At 48.0% G+C, this 24,940-nt stretch overlaps 1 protein-coding gene across 1 annotated transcript in view; it reads left to right on the plus strand.

Annotated features, from left to right (window-relative positions):
• Positions 1-24,940, plus strand: part of LOC121556044 (Nance-Horan syndrome protein-like) — an 84,361-nt gene that overhangs the window by 37,065 nt on the left and 22,356 nt on the right. The window contains exon 4 of the mRNA XM_045214017.1: positions 7,692-7,823. Within this exon, the coding sequence (XP_045069952.1) occupies positions 7,692-7,823 (132 nt within the window). The remainder of the gene's footprint in view (positions 1-7,691; positions 7,824-24,940) is intronic.

The raw sequence follows: 24,940 nt of genomic DNA on the forward strand, positions 1-24,940 counted from the left end.
TATTTGGCTCAGGTGTATGTAAATTTACGACTTCAACTGTACATGCACAGCAAAACACAATGATAGACGTTGTCCCTCAGAATGATGTTACAATGGGCAAGTTATGGTTAACAGCAGCCAGGGCCTTCTGGCTGTCTGAATTGGTCTGTTTGTGCCAGTGAGGGTAGAGGCAAGATACTGCTTCATGAATGCCAATTAGTCCCATTAGAATGGTTAAAAGGCCTGTTGAGATTTATTTACTGCGAGTTGCGTAGCGTCTCAGAGATCTGGAGCCAACAGGGCTGAGGCAGAGTGTTGAGGCAGAAACTGAACAGCAAAGAGCTGTAATAATGTGGAGCTGAAAGAGCAGTCTCTAGTCACATGATAGTCATGAAGTAGAGAGAGAGAGAGAGAGAGAGAAACAGCACAACTAGACACAGGGAGACACAGGGAGACACAGGGAGACACAGGGAGACACAGAGACAGGGAGACAGGGAGACAGGGAGACAGGGAGACAGGGAGACACGGAGACAGGGAGACACAGGGAGACACAGGGAGACACAGGGAGACACAGGGAGACAGGGAGACAGGGAGACAGGGACAGGAGACAGGAGACAGGAGACAGGGAGACAGGGCGACAGGGAGACAGGGAGACAGGGAGACAGGGAGACACGGAGACACGGAGACACGGAGACAGGGAGACAGGGAGACACGGAGACAGGGAGACAGGGAGACAGGGAGACACGGAGACAGGGAGAAGGGAGACACGGAGACAGGGAGACACGGAGACAGGGAGACAGGGAGACAGGGAGACACGGAGACAGGGAGACACGGAGACAGGGAGACAGGGAGACAGGGAGACAGGGAGACAGGGAGACAGGGAGACAGGGAGACAGGGAGACAGGGAGACAGGGAGACAGGGAGACAGGGAGACAGGGAGACACGGAGACACGGAGACAGGGAGACACGGAGACAGGAGACAGGGAGACAGGGAGACACGGAGACAGGGAGACAGGGAGACAGGGAGACAGGGAGACACGGAGACAGGGAGACAGGGAGACACGGAGACAGGGAGACAGGGAGACAGGGAGACAGGGAGACAGGGAGACACGGAGACAGGGAGACAGGGAGACACGGAGACAGGGAGACACGGAGACAGGGAGACAGGGAGACAGGGAGACAGGGAGACAGGGAGACACGGAGACAGGGGCGACAGGGAGACAGGGCGAAGGGCGCAGGGAGACAGGGAGACACGGAGACAGGGAGACACGGAGACAGGGAGACACGGAGACAGAGAGTGCACAGAGACACAGAGAGAGACATGGATACACAGAGAGAGACAGAGACACATGATACTGTATACTGTAAAATGTGGTCAGTGTTTTTAGTTGTTGCAATATCATCTTACTTTAACCTGGTTATAATTTACCATCCTATGTTTTCTGTTCTATTTGTAAACTATATATTCCCTGTGATAAGTAGTTATAAACATCAAAGCTTGTGAGTGGTCAAGTATCTTACCTGTACTTCCACTATTTGAGAAGTGCAGCTTCGCTGTAGATGGCAGCTTCACTGTAGATGGCAGCTTCACTATAGATGGCAGCTTCGCTGTAGATGGCAGCTTCACTATAGATGGCAGCTTCGCTGTAGATGGCAGCTTCACTATAGATGGCAGCTTCACTATAGATGGCAGCTTCACTATAGATGGCAGCTTCACTATAGATGGCAGTAACATGAATCTATTGAATCTATTTTCTGGGTGACCTAAATATTGACTGGCTTTCATCAAGCTGCCCACTCAAGAAAAATATTCAAACTGTAGCTAGTGCCTGCAACCTGGTTCAGGTTATCAGTCAACCTACCAGGGTATTTATAAACAGCACAGGAATGAAATCATCCACATGTATTGATCATATCTTTACTAATGCTGCAGAAATCTGCTCTAAAGCAGTATCCAGATCCATTGGATGTAGTGATCACAATATAGAAGCCATATCTAGGAAAACCAAAGTTCCAAAGGCTGGGCCTAATATAGCGTATAAGAGGTCATACAATACGTTTTGTAGTGATTCTTTTATTGAAGATCTACAGTATTCAGACCCCTTGACCTTTTCCACATTTTGTTACGTTACAGGCTTATTCTCAAATTGATTAAATTGTTTTTTCCCCCTCATCAATCTACACACAATACTCCATAATAAGAAAGCGAAAATAGGTTTTATAACTTTTTGCAAATGTATTCCAATTATAACATTTACATAAGTATTTAGACCCTTTACTCAGTACTTTGTTGAAGCACCTTTGGCAGTGATTACAGCCCCGAGTCTTCTTGGGTATGACGCTACAAGCTTGGCCCACCTGTATTTGGGGAGTTTCTCCCATTCTTCTCTGCTGATCCTCTCAAGCTCTGTCAGGTTGGATGGGGAGCATCGCTGCACAGCTATTTTCTCCAGAGATGTTCGATCGGGTTCAAGTCCGGGCTCTGGCTGGGCTACTCAAGGACATTGAGATTTGTTCTGAAGCCACTTCTGCATTGTCTTGGCTGTGTGCTTAGGGTTTTTGTCCTTTTGGAAGATGAACCTTCGTCCCAGTCTGAGGTCCTGAGCGCTCTGGAGCAGGTTTTTGTTCAATCTTGGTGTCATCAGACCAGAGAATCTTGTTTCTCATGGTCTGAGAGTCATTAGGTGCCGTTTGGCAAACTCCAAGTGGGCTGTCATGGCCACTCTACCATAAAGGCCTGATTGGTGGAGTGCTGTAGAGATGGTTGTCCTTCTGGAAGGTTCTCCCATCTCCACAGAGGAACTCTAGAGCTCTGTTAGAGTGACCATCGGGTTCTTGGTCACCTCCCTGACCAAGGCCCTTCTCCCCCGATAGCTCAGTTTGGCTGGGTGGCCAACTCTAGGAAGAGTCTTGGTGGTTCCAATCTTCTTCCATTTAAGAATGATGGAGGCCACTGTGTTCTTGGGGACCTTCAATGCTGCAGAAATGTTTTGGTACCCTTCTCCAGATCTTTGCCTTGATGATAATGGCGCCGGAGAAGATGGCTGCCGTTTTACAGCCCTCTAACCAATTGTACTATAATGTGTGTTTTTCCGCGTTATTTGTAATTTATTTTGTACATAATGTTTCTGCCATCGTCTCTTATAACCAAAAAGAGCTTCTGGATATCAGGACAGCGATTACTCACCTCGTATTGGACGAAGATTTTTTTCTTCAACGAGGCGGCTGCAAAGGATATCCTACGGACACCAGACAAGGCCCAAATCCCTGTCATTCGCATGAGGAAGAGACGGAGATATCGTGGACGTAGATCGGGGTGCCTTGTAAGGATCCGACGGCGAGCAAGTAAACTGCCTCTTCCATCAATCCTATTAGCCAATCTTCAATCATTTGAGAATAAATTGGATGACCTAAGATTACGGTTATCCTACCAACGGGACATTAAAAACTGTAATATCTTATGTTTCACCGAGTCGTGGCTGAACGAAGACATGGACAACATACAGCTAGCGGGCTATACGCTACATCGGCAGGATAGAACGGCTGACTCCGGTAAGACAAGGAGTGGCGGTCTGTGTATATTTGTAAACAACAGCTGGTGCACAAAATCAAATACTAAGGAAGTCTCTAAGTTTTGCTCGCCTGAGGTAGAGTATCTCATGATAAGCTGTAGACCACACTATTTACCAAGAGAGTTTTCATCTATATTTTTCATAGCTGTCTATTTACCACAACAAACCAATGCTGGCATTAAGATTGCACTGAATGAGCTGTATAAGGCCATAAGTCAACAGGAAGACGCTCATCCAGAGGCAGCGCTCCTAGTGGCCGGGGACTTTAATGCAGGGAAACTTAAATCCATTCTACCTAATTTCTACCAGCATATTAAATGTGCAACCAGAGGGAAAGAAAACTCTAGACCACCTTTACTCCACACACAGAGGCGCATACAAAGCTCTCCCTCGCCCTCCATTTGGCAAATCTGACCATAACTCTATCCTCCTGATTCCTGCTTATAAGCAAAAACTAAAGCAGGAAGCACCATTGACTCGGTTAATAAAAAAAGTGGTCAGATGACGCAGATGCTAAGCTACAAGACTGTTTTGCTAGCACAGACTGGAATATGTTCCGGGATTCTTCCGATGGCATTGAGGAGTACACCACATCAGTCACTGGCTTCATCAATAAGTGCATCGATGATGTCGTCCCCACAGTGACCGTACGTACATACCCCAACCAGAAGCCATGGATTACAGGAAACATCCACACTGAGCTAAAGGGTAGAGCTGCCTCTTTCAAGGAGCGGGACTCTAACCCGGATGCTTATAAGAAATCCCGCTATGCCCTCCGACGAACCATCAAACAGGCAAAGAGTCAATACAGGACTAAGATTGAATCGTACTACACCTGCTCTGACGCTCGTCGGATGTGGCAGGGCTTGAAAACTATTACAGACTACAAAGGGAAGCACAGCCGCGAGCTGCCCAGTGACACAAGCCTACCAGACGAGCTAAATCACTTCTATGCTCGCTTTGAGGCAAGCAACAGTGAAGCATGCATGAGAGCACCAGCTGTTCCGGATGACTATGTGATCACGCTCTCCGTAGCCGATGTGAGTAAGACTTTTAAGCAGGTCAACATTCACAATACCGCCCCAACAGATCCACAGATGATGCAATCTCTATTGCACTCCACACTGCCCTTTCCCACCTGGACAAGAGGTACACCTACGTGAGAATGCTATTCATTGACTACAGCTCAGCATTCAACACCATGGTGCCCTCCAAGCTCATCATTAAGCTCGAGGCCCTGGGTCTGAACCCCGCCCCCCAGGTGGTGAATGTAGGAAACAACATCTCCACTTCGCTGATCCTCAACACTGGGGCCCCACAAGGGTGCGTGCTCAGCCCCCTCCTGTACTCCCTGTTCACCCATGACTGCGTGGCCAAGCACGCCTCCAACTCAATTATCAAGTTTGCAGACGACACAACAGTAGTAGGCTTGATTACCAACAATGACGAGACCGCCTACAGGGAGGAGGTGAGGGCTCTGGGAGTGTGGTGCCAGGAAAATAACCTCTCACTCAACGTCAACAAAACAAAGGAGATGATCGTGGACTTCAGGAAACAGCAGAGGGTGCACCCCCCTATCCACATCGACGGGACCGCAGTGGAGAAGGTGGCACGCTTGAAGTTCCTTGGCGTACACATCACCGACAAACTGAAATGGTTCAGCCACGCAGACAGTGTGGTGAAGAAGGCGCAACTGAGCTTCTTCAACCTCAGGAGGCTGAAGAAATGTGGCTTATCACCTAAAACCCTCACAAACTTTTACAGATGCACAATTGAGAGCATCCTGTCGGGCTGTATCACCGCCTGGTACGGCAACTGCACCGCCTGCAACCGCAGGGCTCACCAGAGGGTGGTGCGGTCTGCCGAACGCATCACCGGGGGCAAACTACCCGCCCTCCAAGACACATACAGCACCCGGTGTCACAGGAAGGCCAAAAAGATCATCAAGGACATCAACCACCCGAGCCACTGCCTGTTCACCCGCTATCGTCAGAAGGCGAGGTCGTACAGAGTGCATCAAAGCTGGGACCGAGAGACTGAAAAAACAGCTTCTATCTCAAGGCCATCAGACTGTTAAATAGCCATCACTAGCACATTAGAGGCTGCTGCTGCCTATTGAAATCACTGGCCACTTTAAGAAATGGAACACTAGTCACTTTAATAATGTTTCCATATCTTGGACTACTCATCTCATATGTATATACTGCATTCTATTTTATAATATTCTACTGTATCTTAGTCCATACCGCTCTGTCATTGCTTGTCCATATATGTATATATTCTTAAATCCCATTCCTTACTTTTTTGTGTGTATTGGGTATGTGTTGTGAAATTGTTAGATATTACTGCACTGTCGGAGCTAAAAGCACAAGCATTTCACTACACCCGCTATAACATCTGCTAAACACGTGTATGTGACAAATAACATTTGATTTGATTTGATTTGAGATTGCAGTAACATTCATCTATAAATTGCAGTAACAATTATATTCTATAGATTGCAGTAACATGAATCTATAGATGGCAGTTGCATTACTCTATGGATGACAGTAGTGTTAATCTATTGGTGGCAGTAACATAATTATATTCTATAGATGACAGTAACATTAATCTATAGATGACAGTAACATGAATCTATAGATGACAGTAACATGAATCTATAGATGACAGTTGCATTAATCTATGGATGACAGTAGTGTTAATCTATTGGTGGCAGAAACATAATTATATTCTATAGATGACAGTAACATGAATCTATAGATGACAGTAACATGAATCTATAGATGACAGTAACATGAATCTATAGATGACAGTAACATGAATATATAGATGACAGTAACATGAATATATAGATGACAGTAACATTAATATATAGATGACAGTAACGTGAATCTATAGATGACAGTAACGTGAATCTATGGATGACAGTAACATGAATCTATAGATGACAGTAACATTAATCTATAGATGACAGTAACATTAATCTATAGATGACAGTAACGTTAATCTATAGATGACAGTAACATGAATCTATAGATGACAGTAACATGAATCTATGGATGACAGTAACATTAATCTATAGATGACAGTAATGTGAATCTATGGATGACAGTAACATTAATCTATAGATGACAGTAACATTAATCTATAGATGACAGTAACGTTAATCTATAGATGACAGTAACATGAATCTATAGATGACAGTAACATTAATCTATAGATGACAGTAACATTAATCTATAGATGACAGTAACGTTAATCTATAGATGACAGTAACATTAATCTATAGATGACAGTAACATGAATATATGGATGACAGTAACATTAATCTATAGATGACAGTAATGTGAATCTATGGATGACAGTAACATTAATCTATAGATGACAGTAACATTAATCTATAGATGACAGTAACGTTAATCTATAGATGACAGTAACATGAATCTATAGATGACAGTAACATGAATCTATAGATGACAGTAACATTAATCTATAGATGACAGTAACGTTAATCTATAGATGACAGTAACATTAATCTATAGATGACAGTAACATGAATATATAGATGACAGTAACATTAATCTATAGATGACAGTAACATGAATATATAGATGACAGTAACATGAATCTATAGATGACAGTAACATGAATCTATAGATGACAGTAACATGAATCTATAGATGACAGTAACATGAATCTATAGATGACAGTAACATGAATATATAGATGACAGTAACATGAATCTATAGATGACAGTAACATGAATCTATAGAAGACAGTAACATGAATATATAGAAGACAGTAACATGAATATATAGATTGCAGTAACATGAATCTATATTTTCCTGTTGATAGATAGATTGCAGTAACATGAATCTATATTTTCCTGTTGATAGATAGATTGCAGTAACATGAATCTATATTTTCCTGTTGATAGATAGATTGCAGTAACATGAATCTATATTTTCCTGTTGATAGATAGATTGCAGTAACATGAATCTATATTTTCCTGTTGATAGATAAATCGATACATCTCTGCTTGCTTCAGTGTGAGAAAAAGAGGAGAGGGCTTTGCTGCTTTGCTGCCGTCACTAATATATAAAGGTTTCTCACGTCTTGTGTCTCTGCTCTTTTCTGCAGGGGTTCAGTTCCACAGAGACGCTAGTGTGCGCTGCTCGCTAGTCCACTCTCAGTCCGTACTTCAGAGGAGGAGGAAGCTGAGGAGACGGAAGACTGTCATCGGGATTCCTAGAAGAGTTCAGCAGGACCTAGGTATGACTAATTTCAGCCCTAACCTTGAACCCTACCACCTCTCCTGTTTATAGACCTAGGTATGACTAATTTCAGCCCTAACCTTGAACCCTACCACCTTTCCTGTTTATAGACCTAGGTATGACTAATTTCAGCCCTAACCTTGAACCCTACCACCTCTCCTGTTTATAGACCTAGGTATGACTAATTTCAGCCCTAACATTGAACCCTACCACCTCTCCTGTTTATAGACCTAGGTATGACTCATTTCAGCCCTAACCTTGAACCCTACCACCTCTCCTGTTTATAGACCTAGGTATGACTAATTTCAGCCCTAACCTTGAACCCTACCACCTCTCCTGTTTATAGACCTAGGTATGACTCATTTCAGCCCTAACCTTGAACCCTACCACCTCTCCTGTTTATAGACCTAGGTATGACTCATTTCAGCCCTAACCTTGAACCCTACCACCTCTCCTGTTTATAGACCTAGGTATGACTCATTTCAGCCCTAACCTTGAACCCTAACATTTTACATTTACATTTCAGTCATTAGCAGATGCTGTTTTCCAGAGCGACTTACAGTTAGTGCATTCGTCTTAAAATAGCTACATATCAACCACATATCAACCACATATCAACCACATATCAACCACATATCACAGTCAGATAGTAAGTACATGTTTCCTCTAAATAGTTATCAGCAAAGTCGGGGGTGGGGAGGGAGGGGCTGCTGTGTCAAGTACAAGTGTTGGTTCAGGATCATTATAATTATTTATTTATTTTCGGGTGAGGAGGGGAATTATTTGAGATACTATTTGAAGAGGCGGGGTTTCAGGTGCTTTATGAAGATGGCCAGGGACTCTGCTGTTCTAGCGTCAGGGGGAAGCTGGTTCCACCATTGGGGTGCCAGGACAGAGAAGAGCTTGGACTGGGCTGAGTGGGAGCTGCCCTCTCATAGGGGTGGGAGGGCCAAGAGACCAGAGGTGGCAGAACGGAGTGCTCTGGTTGGGGTGTAGGGTTGGAGCATAGCCTGGAGATAGGGAGGGCAGTTCCTCTTGCTGTTCCGTTGGTAAGCACCATGGTGTTGTAGTGGATGTGAGCTTCGACTGGAAGCCAGTGGAGTGGGCGGAGGAGCGGGGTGACATGAGAGAACTTGGGAAGGTTGAACACCAGGCAGGCTGCAGCGTTCTGGATAAGTTACAGGGGTTTGATGGCACAAGCGGGGAGCCCAGCCAACAGAGAGTTGCAGCAGTCAAGATGGGAGAGGACAAGTGCTTGGATTAGGACCTGTGCCGCATCCTGTGTGAGGTAGGGTCGTACTCTACAGATGTTGTAGATCATGAACCTGCAGGAGAGAGTCACTGCTTTGATGTTTGCAGAGATCGACAGGGTGTTGTCCAGGGTCACGCCAAGGTTCTTTGAACCCTGGGAGGGCGACACTGTGGAGTTGTCAACCGTGATGAAGAGGTCTTTAAGTGGGCAGGCCTTCCCGGGGAGGAAGAGCAGTTCCGTCTTGATGAGGTTGAGGTGGTGGGCCGACATCCAAGCTGAGCTATCTGCCAGGCACGCAGAGATGCGTGTCGCCACCTGGGTGTCAGAAGGGGGGGAAGGAGAAAAGTAGTTGAGTGTCATCCGCATAGCAATGATAGGAGAGACCAGGTGAGGATATGACAGAGCCGAGTGACTTGGTGTATAGAGAGAAGAGGAGAGGGCCTAGAACCGAGCCCTGGGGGACACCAGTAGTGAGAGTACGTGGTGCAGACACAGATCCTCTCCACGTCACCTGGTAGGAGCGGCCTGCCAGGATAGGATGCAATCCAAGAGTGTGCAGAGCCTGAGACACCCAGCCCTGAGAGGGTGGAGAGGAGGATCAGCCATGAGAGGGTGGAGAGGAGGATCAGCCCTGAGAGGGTGGAGAGGAGGATCAGCCCTGAGAGGGTGGAGAGGAGGATCAGCCCTGAGAGGGTGGAGAGGAGGATCAGCCCTGAGAGGGTGGAGAGGAGGATCAGCCATGAGAGGATGGAGAGGAGGATCAGCCCTGAGAGGGTGGAGAGGAGGATCAGCCCTGAGAGGGTGGAGAGGAGGATCAGCCCTGAGAGGGTGGAGAGGAGGATCAGCCCTGAGAGGGTGGAGAGGAGGATCTGATGGTTCACAGTGTCGAAGGCAGCGGATAGATGTAGGAGGATGAGAACAGAGGAGAGAGAGTCAGCTTTGGCAGTGAGGAGAGCCTCCGTGACACAGAGAAGAGCAGTCTCGGTTGAGTGACTCGTCTTGAACCCTGACTGGTTAGGGTCAAGAAGATCATTCTAAGAGGAATAACAAGAAAGTTGATCAGAGACAGCACACTCAAGTGATTTGGAAAGAAAATAACACCTCTTCTGTTTATAGACCTAGGTGCAGTATGTTTAACCCTAACCCTGTTTATAGACCTAGGTGCAGTATGTTTAACCCTAACCCTGTTTATAGACCTAGGTACACTACCGGTCAAACGTTTTAGAACACCTACTCATTCAAGGGTTTTTCTTAATTTTTACTATTTTCTACATTGTAGAATATTAGTGAAGACTTCAAAACTATGACATAACACATATGGAATCATGTAGTAACCAAAAAAGTGTTAATCAAATCAAAATATATTTTATATTTGAGATTCTTCAAATATCCACCCTTTGCCTTGATGACAGCTTTGCACACCCTTGGCATTCTCTCAACCAGCTTCATGAGGTAGTCACCTGGAATGCATTTCAATTAACAGGTGTGCCTTCTTAAAAGTTAATTTGTGGAATGTTTTTGAGCCAATCAGTTGTGTTGTGACAAGGTAGGGGGAGTATAAAGAAGATAGCCCTATTTGGTAAAAGACCAAGTATTTTAAACAATGAATAAACCGCAACATATCAGCTAAAGCGATTGAATTCACAAATGCATTTGACTGTTTGTAATATTGGCTGTACTAGAGACTTTAAAACCTTTTTTGTTAGAACAGACTATATGGGATTGATTATAATTTGTTTGTAAATTATTATAGTATTTGATGTGCTGTTTATACTGTTAGAAGTTTAGCTTGATTAAATAGATTAATATTATGGGGTTTCTATTCCAAGACAAACGAAAATGTATTTTACAGTAGCCCATGTAGGCCTCAGGGTTTCCGTTAGGAACATATGGCGCTGTACAACGTGACCGGTCGGGAGTAGGACTAGGTTACTAAGTGACCGGTCAGGAGTAGGACTAGGTTACTAAGTGACCAGTCGGGAGTAGGACTAGGTTACTAAGTGACCGGTCAGGAGTAGGACTAGGTTACTAAGTGACCAGTCAGGAGTAGGACTAGGTTACTAAGTGACCAGTCAGGAGTAGGACTAGGTTACTAAGTGACCAGTCGGGAGTAGGACTAGGTTACTAAGTGACCGGTCAGGAGTAGGACTAGGTTACTAAGTGACCAGTCGGGAGTAGGACTAGGTTACTAAGTGACCGGTCAGGAGTAGGACTAGGTTACTAAGTGACCAGTCAGGAGTAGGACTAGGTTACTAAGTGACCAGTCGGGAGTAGGTCTAGGTTACTAAGTGACCGGTCGGGAGTAGGACTAGGTTACTAAGTGACCGGTCGGGAGTAGGACTAGGTTACTAAGTGACCGGTCGGGAGTAGGACTAGGTTACTAAGTGACCGGTCGGGGAGTAGGACTAGGTTACTAAGTGACCGGTCAGGAGTAGGACTAGGTTACTAAGTGACCGGTCGGGAGTAGGACTAGGTTACTAAGTGACCGGTCGGAGTAGGACTAGGTTACTAAGTGACCGGTCGGGAGTAGGACTAGGTTACCTAAGTGACCAGTCGGGGAGTAGGACTAGGTTACTAAGTGACCGGTCAGGAGTAGGACTAGGTTACTAAGTGACCAGTCGGGAGTAGGACTAGGTTACTAAGTGACCGGTCGGGAGTAGGGACTAGGTTACTAAGTGACCGGTCAGGAGTAGGACTAGGTTACTAAGTGACCGGTCAGGGAGTAGGACTAGGTTACTAAGTGACCGGTCGGGAGTAGGACTAGGTTACTAAGTGACCGGTCGGGAGTGAGACTAGGTTACTAAGTGACCGGTCAGGAGTAGGACTAGGTTACTAAGTGACCGGTCAGGAGTAGGACTAGGTTACTAAGTGACCGGTCAGGAGTAGGACTAGGTTACTAAGTGACCGGTCAGGAGTAGGACTAGGTTACTAAGTGACCAGTCGGGAGTAGGACTAGGTTACTAAGTGACCAGTCGGGAGTAGGACTAGGTTACTAAGTGACCGGTCGGGAGTAGGACTAGGTTACTAAGTGACCGGTCGGGAGTAGGACTAGGTTACTAAGTGACCAGTCGGGAGTAGGACTAGGTTACTAAGTGACCAGTCAGGAGTAGGACTAGGTTACTAAGTGACCAGTCAGGACTAGGTTACTAAGTGACCAGTCGGGAGTAGGTCTAGGTTACTAAGTGACCGGTCGGGAGTAGGACTAGGTTACTAAGTGACCAGTCAGGAGTAGGACTAGGTTACTAAGTGACCGGTCAGGACTAGGTTACTAAGTGACCAGTCAGGAGTAGGACTAGGTTACTAAGTGACCGGTCAGGAGTAGGACTAGGTTACTAAGTGACCAGTCGGGAGTAGGTCTAGGTTACTAAGTGACCGGTCGGGAGTAGGACTAGGTTACTAAGTGACCGGTCAGGAGTAGGACTAGGTTACTAAGTGACCGGTCGGGAGTAGGACTAGGTTACTAAGTGACCAGTCGGGAGTAGGACTAGGTTACTAAGTGACCGGTCGGGAGTAGGACTAGGTTACTAAGTGACCAGTCGGGAGTAGGACTAGGTTACTAAGTGACCGGTCAGGAGTAGGACTAGGTTACTAAGTGACCAGTCGGGAGTAGGACTAGGTTACTAAGTGACCGGTCAGGAGTAGGACTAGGTTACTAAGTGACCGGTCAGGAGTATGACTAGGTTACTAAGTGACCAGTCGGGAGTAGGACTAGGTTACTAAGTGACCAGTCGGGAGTAGGACTAGGTTACTAAGTGACCAGTCGGGACTAGGACTAGGTTACTAAGTGACCGGTCGGGAGTAGGACTAGGTTACTAAGTGACCGGTCGGGAGTAGGACTAGGTTACTAAGTGACCAGTCGGGAGTAGGTCTAGGTTACTAAGTGACTGGTCGGGAGTAGGACTAGGTTACTAAGTGACCAGTCAGGAGTAGGACTAGGTTACTAAGTGACCAGTCAGGAGTAGGACTAGGTTACTAAGTGACTGGTCAGGAGTAGGACTAGGTTACTAAGTGACCGGTCAGGAGTAGGACTAGGTTACTAAGTGACCGGTCGGGAGTAGGACTAGGTTACTAAGTGACCGGTCAGGAGTAGGACTAGGTTACTAAGTGACCGGTCGGGAGTAGGACTAGGTTACTAAGTGACCGGTCGGGAGTAGGACTAGGTTACTAAGTGACCGGTCAGGAGTAGGACTAGGTTACTAAGTGACTGGTCAGGAGTAGGACTAGGTTACTAAGTGACCGGTCAGGAGTAGGACTAGGTTACTAAGTGACCAGTCAGGAGTAGGACTAGGTTACTAAGTGACCAGTCGGGAGTAGGACTAGGTTACTAAGTGACCGGTCAGGAGTAGGACTAGGTTACTAAGTGACCAGTCAGGAGTAGGACTAGGTTACTAAGTGACCAGTCGGGAGTAGGACTAGGTTACTAAGTGACCGGTCAGGAGTAGGACTAGGTTACTAAGTGACCGGTCGGAAGTAGGACTAGGTTACTAAGTGACCAGTCAGGAGTAGGACTAGGTTACTAAGTGACCAGTCGGGAGTAGGACTAGGTTACTAAGTGACCGGTCAGGAGTAGGACTAGGTTACTAAGTGACTGGTCGGGAGTAGGACTAGGTTACTAAGTGACCAGTCGGGAGTAGGACTAGGTTACTAAGTGACCGGTCAGGAGTAGGACTAGGTTACTAAGTGACCAGTCGGGAGTAGGACTAGGTTACTAAGTGACCGGTCGGGAGTAGGACTAGGTTACTAAGTGACCGGTCAGGAGTAGGACTAGGGTTACTAAGTGACCGGTCGGGAGTAGGCTAGGTTACTACGGTCAGTGACCGGGTCGGGAGTAGGACTAGGTTACTAAGTGACCGGTCGGGAGTAGGACTAGGTTACTAAGTGACTAGAGTGGACTCGGTAGTGAGGGGAGTAGGACTAGGTTACTAAGTGACCGGTCAGGAGTAGGACTAGGTTACTAAGTGACCGGTCGGGAGTAGGACTAGGTTACTAAGTGACCAGTCGGGAGTAGGACTAGGTTACTAAGTGACCGGTCGGGAGTAGGACTAGGTTACTAAGTGACCAGTCGGGAGTAGGACTAGGTTACTAAGTGACCAGTCGGGAGTAGGACTAGGTTACTAAGTGACCAGTCGGGAGTAGGACTAGGTTACTAAGTGACCGGTCAGGAGTAGGACTAGGTTACTAAGTGACCGGTCGGGAGTAGGACTAGGTTACTAAGTGACCGGTCAGGAGTAGGACTAGGTTACTAAGTGACCAGTCGGGAGTAGGACTAGGTTACTAAGTGACCAGTCGGGAGTAGGACTAGGTTACTAAGTGACCAGTCGGGAGTAGGACTAGGTTACTAAGTGACCGGTCAGGAGTAGGACTAGGTTACTAAGTGACCGGTCAGGAGTAGGACTAGGTTACTAAGTGACCGGTCAGGACTAAGTTACTAAGTGACCAGTCGGGAGTAGGACTAGGTTACTAAGTGACCGGTCAGGAGTAGGACTAGGTTACTAAGTGACCGGTCAGGAGTAGGTTACTAAGTGACCAGTCAGGAGTAGGACTAGGTTACTAAGTGACCGGTCAGGACTAGGTTACTAAGTGACCAGTCGGGAGTAGGACTAGGTTACTAAGTGACCGGTCAGGAGTAGGACTAGGTTACTAAGTGACCGGTCAGGACTAGGTTACTAAGTGACCAGTCAGGAGTAGGACTAGGTTACTAAGTGACCGGTCAGGACTAGGTTACTAAGTGACCAGTCAGGAGTAGGACTAGGTTACTAAGGGACCGGTCAGGAGTAGGACTAGTTACTAAGTGACCGGTCAGGAGTAGGACTAGGTTACTAAGTGACCGATCAGGAGTAGGACTAGGTTACTAAGTGACCAGTCAGGACTAGGTTACTAAGTGACCAGTCGGGAGTAGGACTAGGTTACTAAGTGACCAGTCGGGAGTAGGACTAGGTTACTAAGTGACTGGTCGGGAGTAGGACTAGGTTACTAAGTGACCAGTCGGGAGTAGGACTAGGTTACTAAGTGACCGGTCAGGGAGTAGGACTAGGTTACTAAGTGACCGGTCGGGAGTAGGGACTAGGTTACTAAGTGACCAGTCAGGGAGTAGGACTAGGTTACTAAGTGACCGGTCAGGGAGTAGGACTAGGTTACTAAGTGACCGGTCAGGAGTAGGACTAGGTTACTAAGTGACCAGTCAGGAGTAGGACTAGGTTACTAAGTGACCGGTCGGGGAGTAGGACTAGGTTACTAAGTGACCAGTCGGGAGTAGGACTAGGTTACTAAGTGACCGGTCAGGAGTAGGACTAGGTTACTAAGTGACCAGTCAGGACTAGGTTACTAAGTGACCGGTCAGGAGTAGGACTAGGTTACTAAGTGACCAGTCGGGAGTAGGACTAGGTTACTAAGTGACCGGTCAGGAGTAGGACTAGGTTACTAAGTGACCGGTCAGGAGTAGGACTAGGTTACTAAGTGACCGGTCAGGAGTAGGACTAGGTTACTAAGTGACTGGTCGGGAGTAGGACTAGGTTACTAAGTGACCGGTCAGGACTAGGTTACTAAGTGACCGGTCAGGAGTAGGACTAGGTTACTAAGTGACCAGTCAGGAGTAGGACTAGGTTACTAAGTGACCGGTCAGGAGTAGGACTAGGTTACTAAGTGACCAGTCAGGAGTAGGACTAGGTTACTAAGTGACCAGTCAGGAGTAGGACTAGGTTACTAAGTGACCGGTCAGGAGTAGGACTAGGTTACTAAGTGACCAGTCGGGAGTAGGACTAGGTTACTAAGTGACCGGTCAGGAGTAGGACTAGGTTACTAAGTGACCAGTCAGGAGTAGGACTAGGTTACTAAGTGACCGGTCAGGACTAAGTTACTAAGTGACCAGTCGGGAGTAGGACTAGGTTACTAAGTGACCGGTCAGGAGTAGGACTAGGTTACTAAGTGACCGGTCAGGAGTAGGTTACTAAGTGACCAGTCAGGAGTAGGACTAGGTTACTAAGTGACCGGTCAGGACTAGGTTACTAAGTGACCAGTCGGGAGTAGGACTAGGTTACTAAGTGACCGGTCAGGAGTAGGACTAGGTTACTAAGTGACCGGTCAGGACTAGGTTACTAAGTGACCAGTCAGGAGTAGGACTAGGTTACTAAGTGACCGGTCAGGACTAGGTTACTAAGTGACCAGTCAGGAGTAGGACTAGGTTACTAAGTGACCGGTCAGGAGTAGGACTAGTTACTAAGTGACCGGTCAGGAGTAGGACTAGGTTACTAAGTGACCGGTCAGGAGTAGGACTAGGTTACTAAGTGACCAGTCAGGACTAGGTTACTAAGTGACCAGTCGGGAGTAGGACTAGGTTACTAAGTGACCAGTCGGGAGTAGGACTAGGTTACTAAGTGACTGGTCGGGAGTAGGACTAGGTTACTAAGTGACCAGTCGGGAGTAGGACTAGGTTACTAAGTGACCGGTCAGGAGTAGGACTAGGTTACTAAGTGACCGGTCGGGAGTAGGACTAGGTTACTAAGTGACCAGTCAGGAGTAGGACTAGGTTACTAAGTGACCAGTCAGGAGTAGGACTAGGTTACTAAGTGACCGGTCAGGAGTAGGACTAGGTTACTAAGTGACCAGTCAGGAGTAGGACTAGGTTACTAAGTGACCAGTCGGGAGTAGGACTAGGTTACTAAGTGACCAGTCGGGAGTAGGACTAGGTTACTAAGTGACCGGTCAGGAGTAGGACTAGGTTACTAAGTGACCAGTCAGGACTAGGTTACTAAGTGACCGGTCAGGAGTAGGACTAGGTTACTAATTGACCAGTCGGGAGTAGGACTAGGTTACTAAGTGACCAGTCAGGAGTAGGACTAGGTTACTAAGTGACCGGTCAGGAGTAGGACTAGGTTACTAAGTGACCGGTCAGGAGTAGGACTAGGTTACTAAGTGACTGGTCGGGAGTAGGACTAGGTTACTAAGTGACCGGTCAGGACTAGGTTACTAAGTGACCGGTCGGGAGTAGGACTAGGTTACTAAGTGACCAGTCAGGAGTAGGACTAGGTTACTAAGTGACCAGTCAGGAGTAGGACTAGGTTACTAAGTGACCGGTCAGGAGTAGGACTAGGTTACTAAGTGACCAGTCGGGAGTAGGACTAGGTTACTAAGTGACCAGTCGGGACTAGGTTACTAAGCGACCGGTCGGGAGTAGGACTAGGTTACTAAGTGACCGGTCAGGAGTAGGACTAGGTTACTAAGTGACCGGTCAGGAGTAGGACTAGGTTACTAAGTGACCGGTCAGGAGTAGGACTAGGTTACTAAGTGACCAGTCAGGAGTAGGACTAGGTTACTAAGTGACCGGTCAGGAGTAGGACTAGGTTACTAAGTGACCGGTCAGGAGTAGGACTAGGTTACTAAGTGACCAGTCAGGAGTAGGACTAGGTTACTAAGTGACCAGTCGGGAGTAGGACTAGGTTACTAAGTGACCAGTCTGGAGTAGGACTAGGTTACTAAGTGACCAGTCGGGAGTAGGACTAGGTTACTAAGTGACCAGTCAGGAGTAGGACTAGGTTACTAAGTGACCAGTCAGGAGTAGGACTAGGTTACTAAGTGACCAGTCGGGACTAGGACTAGGTTACTAAGTGACCGGTCGGGAGTAGGACTAGGTTACTAAGTGACCGGTCGGGAGTAGGACTAGGTTACTAAGTGACCGGTCGGGGAGTAGGACTAGGTTACTAAGTGACTGGTCAGGGAGTAGGACTAGGTTACTAAGTGACCAGTCGGGGAGTAGGACTAGGTTACTAAGTGACCGGTCAGGAGTAGGACTAGGTTACTAAGTGACCGGTCAGGGAGTAGGACTAGGTTACTAAGTGACCGGTCAGGGAGTAGGACTAGGTTACTAAGTGACCGGTCAGGAGTAGGACTAGGTTACTAAGTGACCGGTCAGGAGTAGGACTAGGTTACTAAGTGACCGGTCAGGAGTAGGACTAGGTTACTAAGTGACCGGTCGGAGTAGGACTAGGTTACTAAGTGACCGGTCAGGAGTAGGACTAGGTTACTAAGTGACCAGTCAGGGAGTAGGACTAGGTTACTAAGTGACCAGTCGGGAGTAGGACTAGGTTACTAAGTGACCGGTCAGGAGTAGGACTAGGTTACTAAGTGACCGGTCAGGAGTAGGACTAGGTTACTAAGTGACCGGTCGGGAGTAGGACTAGGTTACTAAGTGACCGGTCGGGAGTAGGACTAGGTTACTAAGTGACCGGTCAGGAGTAGGACTAGGTTACTAAGTGACCAGTCGGGGAGTAGGACTAGGTTACTAAGTGACCGGTCAGGGAGTAGGACTAGGTTACTAAGTGACCGGTCAGGAGTAGGACTAGGTTACTAAGTGACCGGTCGGGAGTAGGACTAGGTTACTAAGTGACCGGTCGGGGAGTAGGACTAGGTTACTAAGTGACCAGTCGGGAGTAGGACTAGGTTACTAAGTGACCGGTCGGGAGTAGGACTAGGTTACTAAGTGACCGGTCGGGAGTAGGACTAGGTTACTAAGTGACCAGTCGGGGAGTAGGACTAGGTTACTAAGTGACTGGTCGGGAGTAGGACTAGGTTACTAAGTGACCGGTCAGGAGTAGGACTAGGTTACTAAGTGACCGGTCAGGAGTAGGACTAGGTTACTAAGTGACCGGTCAGGGAGTAGGACTAGGTTACTAAGTGACCGGTCAGGGAGTAGGACTAGGTTACTAAGTGACCGGTCAGGGAGTAGGACTAGGTTACTAAGTGACCGGTCGGGAGTAGGACTAGGTTACTAAGTGACCGGTCAGGGAGTAGGACTAGGTTACTAAGTGACCGGTCAGGAGTAGGACTAGGTTACTAAGTGACCGGTCGGAGTAGGACTAGGTTACTAAGTGACCGGTCAGGGAGTAGGACTAGGTTACTAAGTGACCGGTCGGGAGTAGGACTAGGTTACTAAGTGACCGGTCGGGAGTAGGACTAGGTTACTAAGTGACCGGTCGGGAGTAGGACTAGGTTACTAAGTGACCGGTCAGGGAGTAGGACTAGGTTACTAAGTGACCGGTCGAGGAGTAGGACTAGGTTACTAAGTGACCGGTCAGGAGTAGGACTAGGTTACTAAGTGACCGGTCAGGAGTAGGACTAGGTTACTAAGTGACCAGTCGGGAGTAGGACTAGGTTACTAAGTGACCGGTCGGGAGTAGGACTAGGTTACTAAGTGACCGGTCGGGAGTAGGACTAGGTTACTAAGTGACCAGTCGGGAGTAGGACTAGGTTACTAAGTGACCGGTCGGGAGTAGGACTAGGTTACTAAGTGACCAGTCAGGAGTAGGACTAGGTTACTAAGTGACCAGTCAGGAGTAGGACTAGGTTACTAAGTGACTGGTCAGGAGTAGGACTAGGTTACTAAGTGACCGGTCAGGGAGTAGGACTAGGTTACTAAGTGACCGGTCGGGGAGTAGGACTAGGTTACTAAGTGACCGGTCAGGGAGTAGGACTAGGTTACTAAGTGACCGGTCGGGAGTAGGACTAGGTTACTAAGTGACCGGTCAGGAGTAGGACTAGGTTACTAAGTGACCGGTCAGGAGTAGGACTAGGTTACTAAGTGACCGGTCAGGGAGTAGGACTAGGTTACTAAGTGACCGGTCAGGAGTAGGACTAGGTTACTAAGTGACCGGTCAGGAGTAGGACTAGGTTACTAAGTGACCAGTCGGGAGTAGGACTAGGTTACTAAGTGACCGGTCAGGAGTAGGACTAGGTTACTAAGTGACCAGTCAGGAGTAGGACTAGGTTACTAAGTGACCGGTCAGGAGTAGGACTAGGTTACTAAGTGACCGGTCGGGAGTAGGACTAGGTTACTAAGTGACCAGTCAGGAGTAGGACTAGGTTACTAAGTGACCAGTCGGGAGTAGGACTAGGTTACTAAGTGACCGGTCAGGAGTAGGACTAGGTTACTAAGTGACCGGTCGGGAGTAGGACTAGGTTACTAAGTGACCGGTCGGGAGTAGGACTAGGTTACTAAGTGACCGGTCAGGAGTAGGACTAGGTTACTAAGTGACCAGTCGGGAGTAGGGACTAGGTTACTAAGTGACCGGTCAGGGAGTAGGACTAGGTTACTAAGTGACCAGTCAGGGAGTAGGACTAGGTTACTAAGTGACCAGTCGGGAGTAGGACTAGGTTACTAAGTGACCGGTCGGGGAGTAGGACTAGGTTACTAAGTGACCAGTCGGGAGTAGGACTAGGTTACTAAGTGACCGGTCGGGAGTAGGACTAGGTTACTAAGTGACCGGTCGGGAGTAGGACTAGGTTACTAAGTGACCGGTCGGGAGTAGGACTAGGTTACTAAGTGACCGGTCAGGAGTAGGACTAGGTTACTAAGTGACCAGTCGGGAGTAGGACTAGGTTACTAAGTGACCAGTCGGGAGTAGGACTAGGTTACTAAGTGACCGGTCGGGAGTAGGACTAGGTTACTAAGTGACCAGTCGGGAGTAGGACTAGGTTACTAAGTGACCAGTCGGGAGTAGGACTAGGTTACTAAGTGACCGGTCGGGAGTAGGACTAGGTTACTAAGTGACCGGTCAGGAGTAGGACTAGGTTACTAAGTGACCGGTCGGGAGTAGGACTAGGTTACTAAGTGACCGGTCAGGAGTAGGACTAGGTTACTAAGTGACCAGTCGGGAGTAGGACTAGGTTACTAAGTGACCGGTCGGGAGTAGGACTAGGTTACTAAGTGACCAGTCGGGAGTAGGACTAGGTTACTAAGTGACCAGTCGGGAGTAGGACTAGGTTACTAAGTGACCGGTCAGGAGTAGGACTAGGTTACTAAGTGACCGGTCAGGAGTAGGACTAGGTTACTAAGTGACCGGTCAGGACTAAGTTACTAAGTGACCAGTCGGGAGTAGGACTAGGTTACTAAGTGACCGGTCAAGGAGTAGGACTAGGTTACTAAGTGACCGGTCAGACTAGGTTACTAAGTGACCAGTCAGGAGTAGGACTAGGTTACTAAGTGACCGGTCAGGAGTAGGACTAGGTTACTAAGTGACCAGTCGGGAGTAGGACTAGGTTACTAAGTGACCGGTCAGGAGTAGGACTAGGTTACTAAGTGACCGGTCGAGTAGGACTAGGTTACTAAGTGACCAGTCAGGAGTAGGACTAGGTTACTAAGTGACCGGTCGGGAGTAGGACTAGGTTACTAAGTGACCAGTCAGGGAGTAGGACTAGGTTACTAAGTGACCGGTCAGGAGTAGGACTAGGTTACTAAGTGACCGGTCAGGAGTAGGACTAGGTTACTAAGTGACCGGTCAGGAGTAGGACTAGGTTACTAAGTGACCAGTCAGGAGTAGGACTAGGTTACTAAGTGACCGGTCGGGAGTAGGACTAGGTTACTAAGTGACCGGTCGGGAGTAGGACTAGGTTACTAAGTGACTGGTCGGGAGTAGGACTAGGTTACTAAGTGACCAGTCGGGAGTAGGACTAGGTTACTAAGTGACCGGTCAGGGAGTAGGACTAGGTTACTAAGTGACCGGTCGGGAGTAGGACTAGGTTACTAAGTGACCAGTCGGGAGTAGGACTAGGTTACTAAGTGACCGGTCAGGGAGTAGGACTAGGTTACTAAGTGACCGGTCGGGAGTAGGACTAGGTTACTAAGTGACCAGTCAGGAGTAGGACTAGGTTACTAAGTGACCAGTCGGGGAGTAGGACTAGGTTACTAAGTGACCAGTCGGGGAGTAGGACTAGGTTACTAAGTGACCAGTCGGGGAGTAGGACTAGGTTACTAAGTGACCGGTCAGGGAGTAGGACTAGGTTACTAAGTGACCAGTCGAGGACTAGGTTACTAAGTGACCGGTCAGGGAGTAGGACTAGGTTACTAAGTGACCAGTCGGGAGTAGGACTAGGTTACTAAGTGACCAGTCAGGGAGTAGGACTAGGTTACTAAGTGACCGGTCAGGAGTAGGACTAGGTTACTAAGTGACCGGTCAGGAGTAGGACTAGGTTACTAAGTGACCGGTCGGGAGTAGGACTAGGTTACTAAGTGACCGGTCGGGGAGGACTAGGTTACTAAGTGACCGGTCGGGAGTAGGACTAGGTTACTAAGTGACCAGTCGGGAGTAGGACTAGGTTACTAAGTGACCGGTCAGGGAGTAGGACTAGGTTACTAAGTGACCAGTCAGGAGTAGGACTAGGTTACTAAGTGACCGGTCAGGGAGTAGGACTAGGTTACTAAGTGACCGGTCAGGAGTAGGACTAGGTTACTAAGTGACCAGTCGGGAGTAGGACTAGGTTACTAAGTGACCGGTCAGGAGTAGGACTAGGTTACTAAGTGACCGGTCAGGAGTAGGACTAGGTTACTAAGTGACCAGTCAGTAGGACTAGGTTACTAAGTGACCGGTCGGGAGTAGGACTAGGTTACTAAGTGACCGGTCAGGAGTAGGACTAGGTTACTAAGTGACCAGTCAGGGAGTAGGACTAGGTTACTAAGTGACCGGTCAGGGAGTAGGACTAGGTTACTAAGTGACCGGTCGGGAGTAGGACTAGGTTACTAAGTGACCGGTCGGGAGTAGGACTAGGTTACTAAGTGACCGGTCAGGGAGTAGGACTAGGTTACTAAGTGACCAGTCGGGAGTAGGACTAGGTTACTAAGTGACCGGTCAGGAGTAGGACTAGGTTACTAAGTGACCGGTCAGGGAGTAGGACTAGGTTACTAAGTGACCGGTCGGGAGTAGGACTAGGTTACTAAGTGACCAGTCGGGAGTAGGACTAGGTTACTAAGTGACCAGTCGGGGAGTAGGACTAGGTTACTAAGTGACCGGTCGGGAGTAGGACTAGGTTACTAAGTGACCGGTCGGGAGTAGGACTAGGTTACTAAGTGACCGGTCAGGAGTAGGACTAGGTTACTAAGTGACCGGTCGGAAGGACTAGGTTACTAAGTGACCAGTCGGGAGTAGGACTAGGTTACTAAGTGACCGGTCAGGGAGTAGGACTAGGTTACTAAGTGACCGGTCGGGAGTAGACTAGGTTACTAAGTGACCAGTCAGGAGTAGGACTAGGTTACTAAGTGACCGGTCGGGAGTAGGACTAGGTTACTAAGTGACCAGTCGGGGAGTAGGACTAGGTTACTAAGTGACCGGTCAGGAGTAGGACTAGGTTACTAAGTGACCGGTCAGGAGAGGACTAGGTTACTAAGTGACCGGTCAGGAGTAGGACTAGGTTACTAAGTGACCGGTCGGGAGTAGGACTAGGTTACTAAGTGACCGGTCAGGGAGTAGGACTAGGTTACTAAGTGACCGGTCAGGGAGTAGGACTAGGTTACTAAGTGACCGGTCAGGAGTAGGACTAGGTTACTAAGTGACCGGTCAGGGAGTAGGACTAGGTTACTAAGTGACCAGTCGGAAGGACTAGGTTACTAAGTGACCAGTCGGGAGTAGGACTAGGTTACTAAGTGACCAGTCGGGAGTAGGACTAGGTTACTAAGTGACTGGTCGGGAGTAGGACTAGGTTACTAAGTGACCAGTCGGGAGTAGGACTAGGTTACTAAGTGACCGGTCAGGAGTAGGACTAGGTTACTAAGTGACCGGTCGGGAGTAGGACTAGGTTACTAAGTGACCGGTCAGGGAGTAGGACTAGGTTACTAAGTGACCGGTCAGGGAGTAGGACTAGGTTACTAAGTGACCGGTCAGGGAGTAGGACTAGGTTACTAAGTGACCAGTCAGGGAGTAGGACTAGGTTACTAAGTGACCAGTCGGGGAGTAGGACTACGTTACTAAGTGACCAGTCGGGAGTAGGACTAGGTTACTAAGTGACCAGTCGGGAGTAGGACTAGGTTACTAAGTGACCGGTCAGGAGTAGGACTAGGTTACTAAGTGACCAGTCGGGGGTAGGACTAGGCTACTAAGTGACCGGTCAGGGAGTAGGACTAGGTTACTAATTGACCGGTCGGGAGTAGGACTAGGTTACTAAGTGACCGGTCAGGAGTAGGACTAGGTTACTAAGTGACCGGTCAGGAGTAGGACTAGGTTACTAAGTGACCGGTCGGGAGTAGGACTAGGTTACTAAGTGACCGGTCGGGAGTAGGACTAGGTTACTAAGTGACCGGTCGGAGAGGACTAGGTTACTAAGTGACCGGTCAGGGAGTAGGACTAGGTTACTAAGTGACCAGTCGGGAGTAGGACTAGGTTACTAAGTGACCGGTCAGGAGTAGGACTAGGTTACTAAGTGACCAGTCGGGAGTAGGACTAGGTTACTAAGTGACCAGTCAGGAGTAGGACTAGGTTACTAAGTGACCGGTCAGGAGTAGGACTAGGTTACTAAGTGACCGGTCAGGGAGTAGGACTAGGTTACTAAGTGACCGGTCAGGAGTAGGACTAGGTTACTAAGTGACCAGTCGGAGTAGGACTAGGTTACTAAGTGACCGGTCAGGAGAGGACTAGGTTACTAAGTGACCGGTCAGGGAGTAGGACTAGGTTACTAAGTGACCGGTCGGAGTAGGACTAGGTTACTAAGTGACCAGTCAGGGAGTAGGACTAGGTTACTAAGTGACCGGTCAGGAGTAGGACTAGGTTACTAAGTGACCAGTCGGGAGTAGGACTAGGTTACTAAGTGACCGGTCAGGAGTAGGACTAGGTTACTAAGTGACCGGTCAGGAGTAGGACTAGGTTACTAAGTGACCAGTCGGGAGTAGGACTAGGTTACTAAGTGACCGGTCAGAGTAGGACTAGGTTACTAAGTGACCGGTCAGGAGTAGGACTAGGTTACTAAGTGACCAGTCGGGAGTAGGACTAGGTTACTAAGTGACCAGTCGGGAGTAGGACTAGGTTACTAAGTGACCGGTCGGGAGTAGGACTAGGTTACTAAGTGACCAGTCGGGAGTAGGACTAGGTTACTAAGTGACCGGTCAG

The sequence above is a fragment of the Coregonus clupeaformis genome, unplaced genomic scaffold (genome assembly GCF_020615455.1).
Source record: "Coregonus clupeaformis isolate EN_2021a unplaced genomic scaffold, ASM2061545v1 scaf0182, whole genome shotgun sequence".
NCBI lineage: Eukaryota > Metazoa > Chordata > Actinopteri > Salmoniformes > Salmonidae > Coregonus > Coregonus clupeaformis.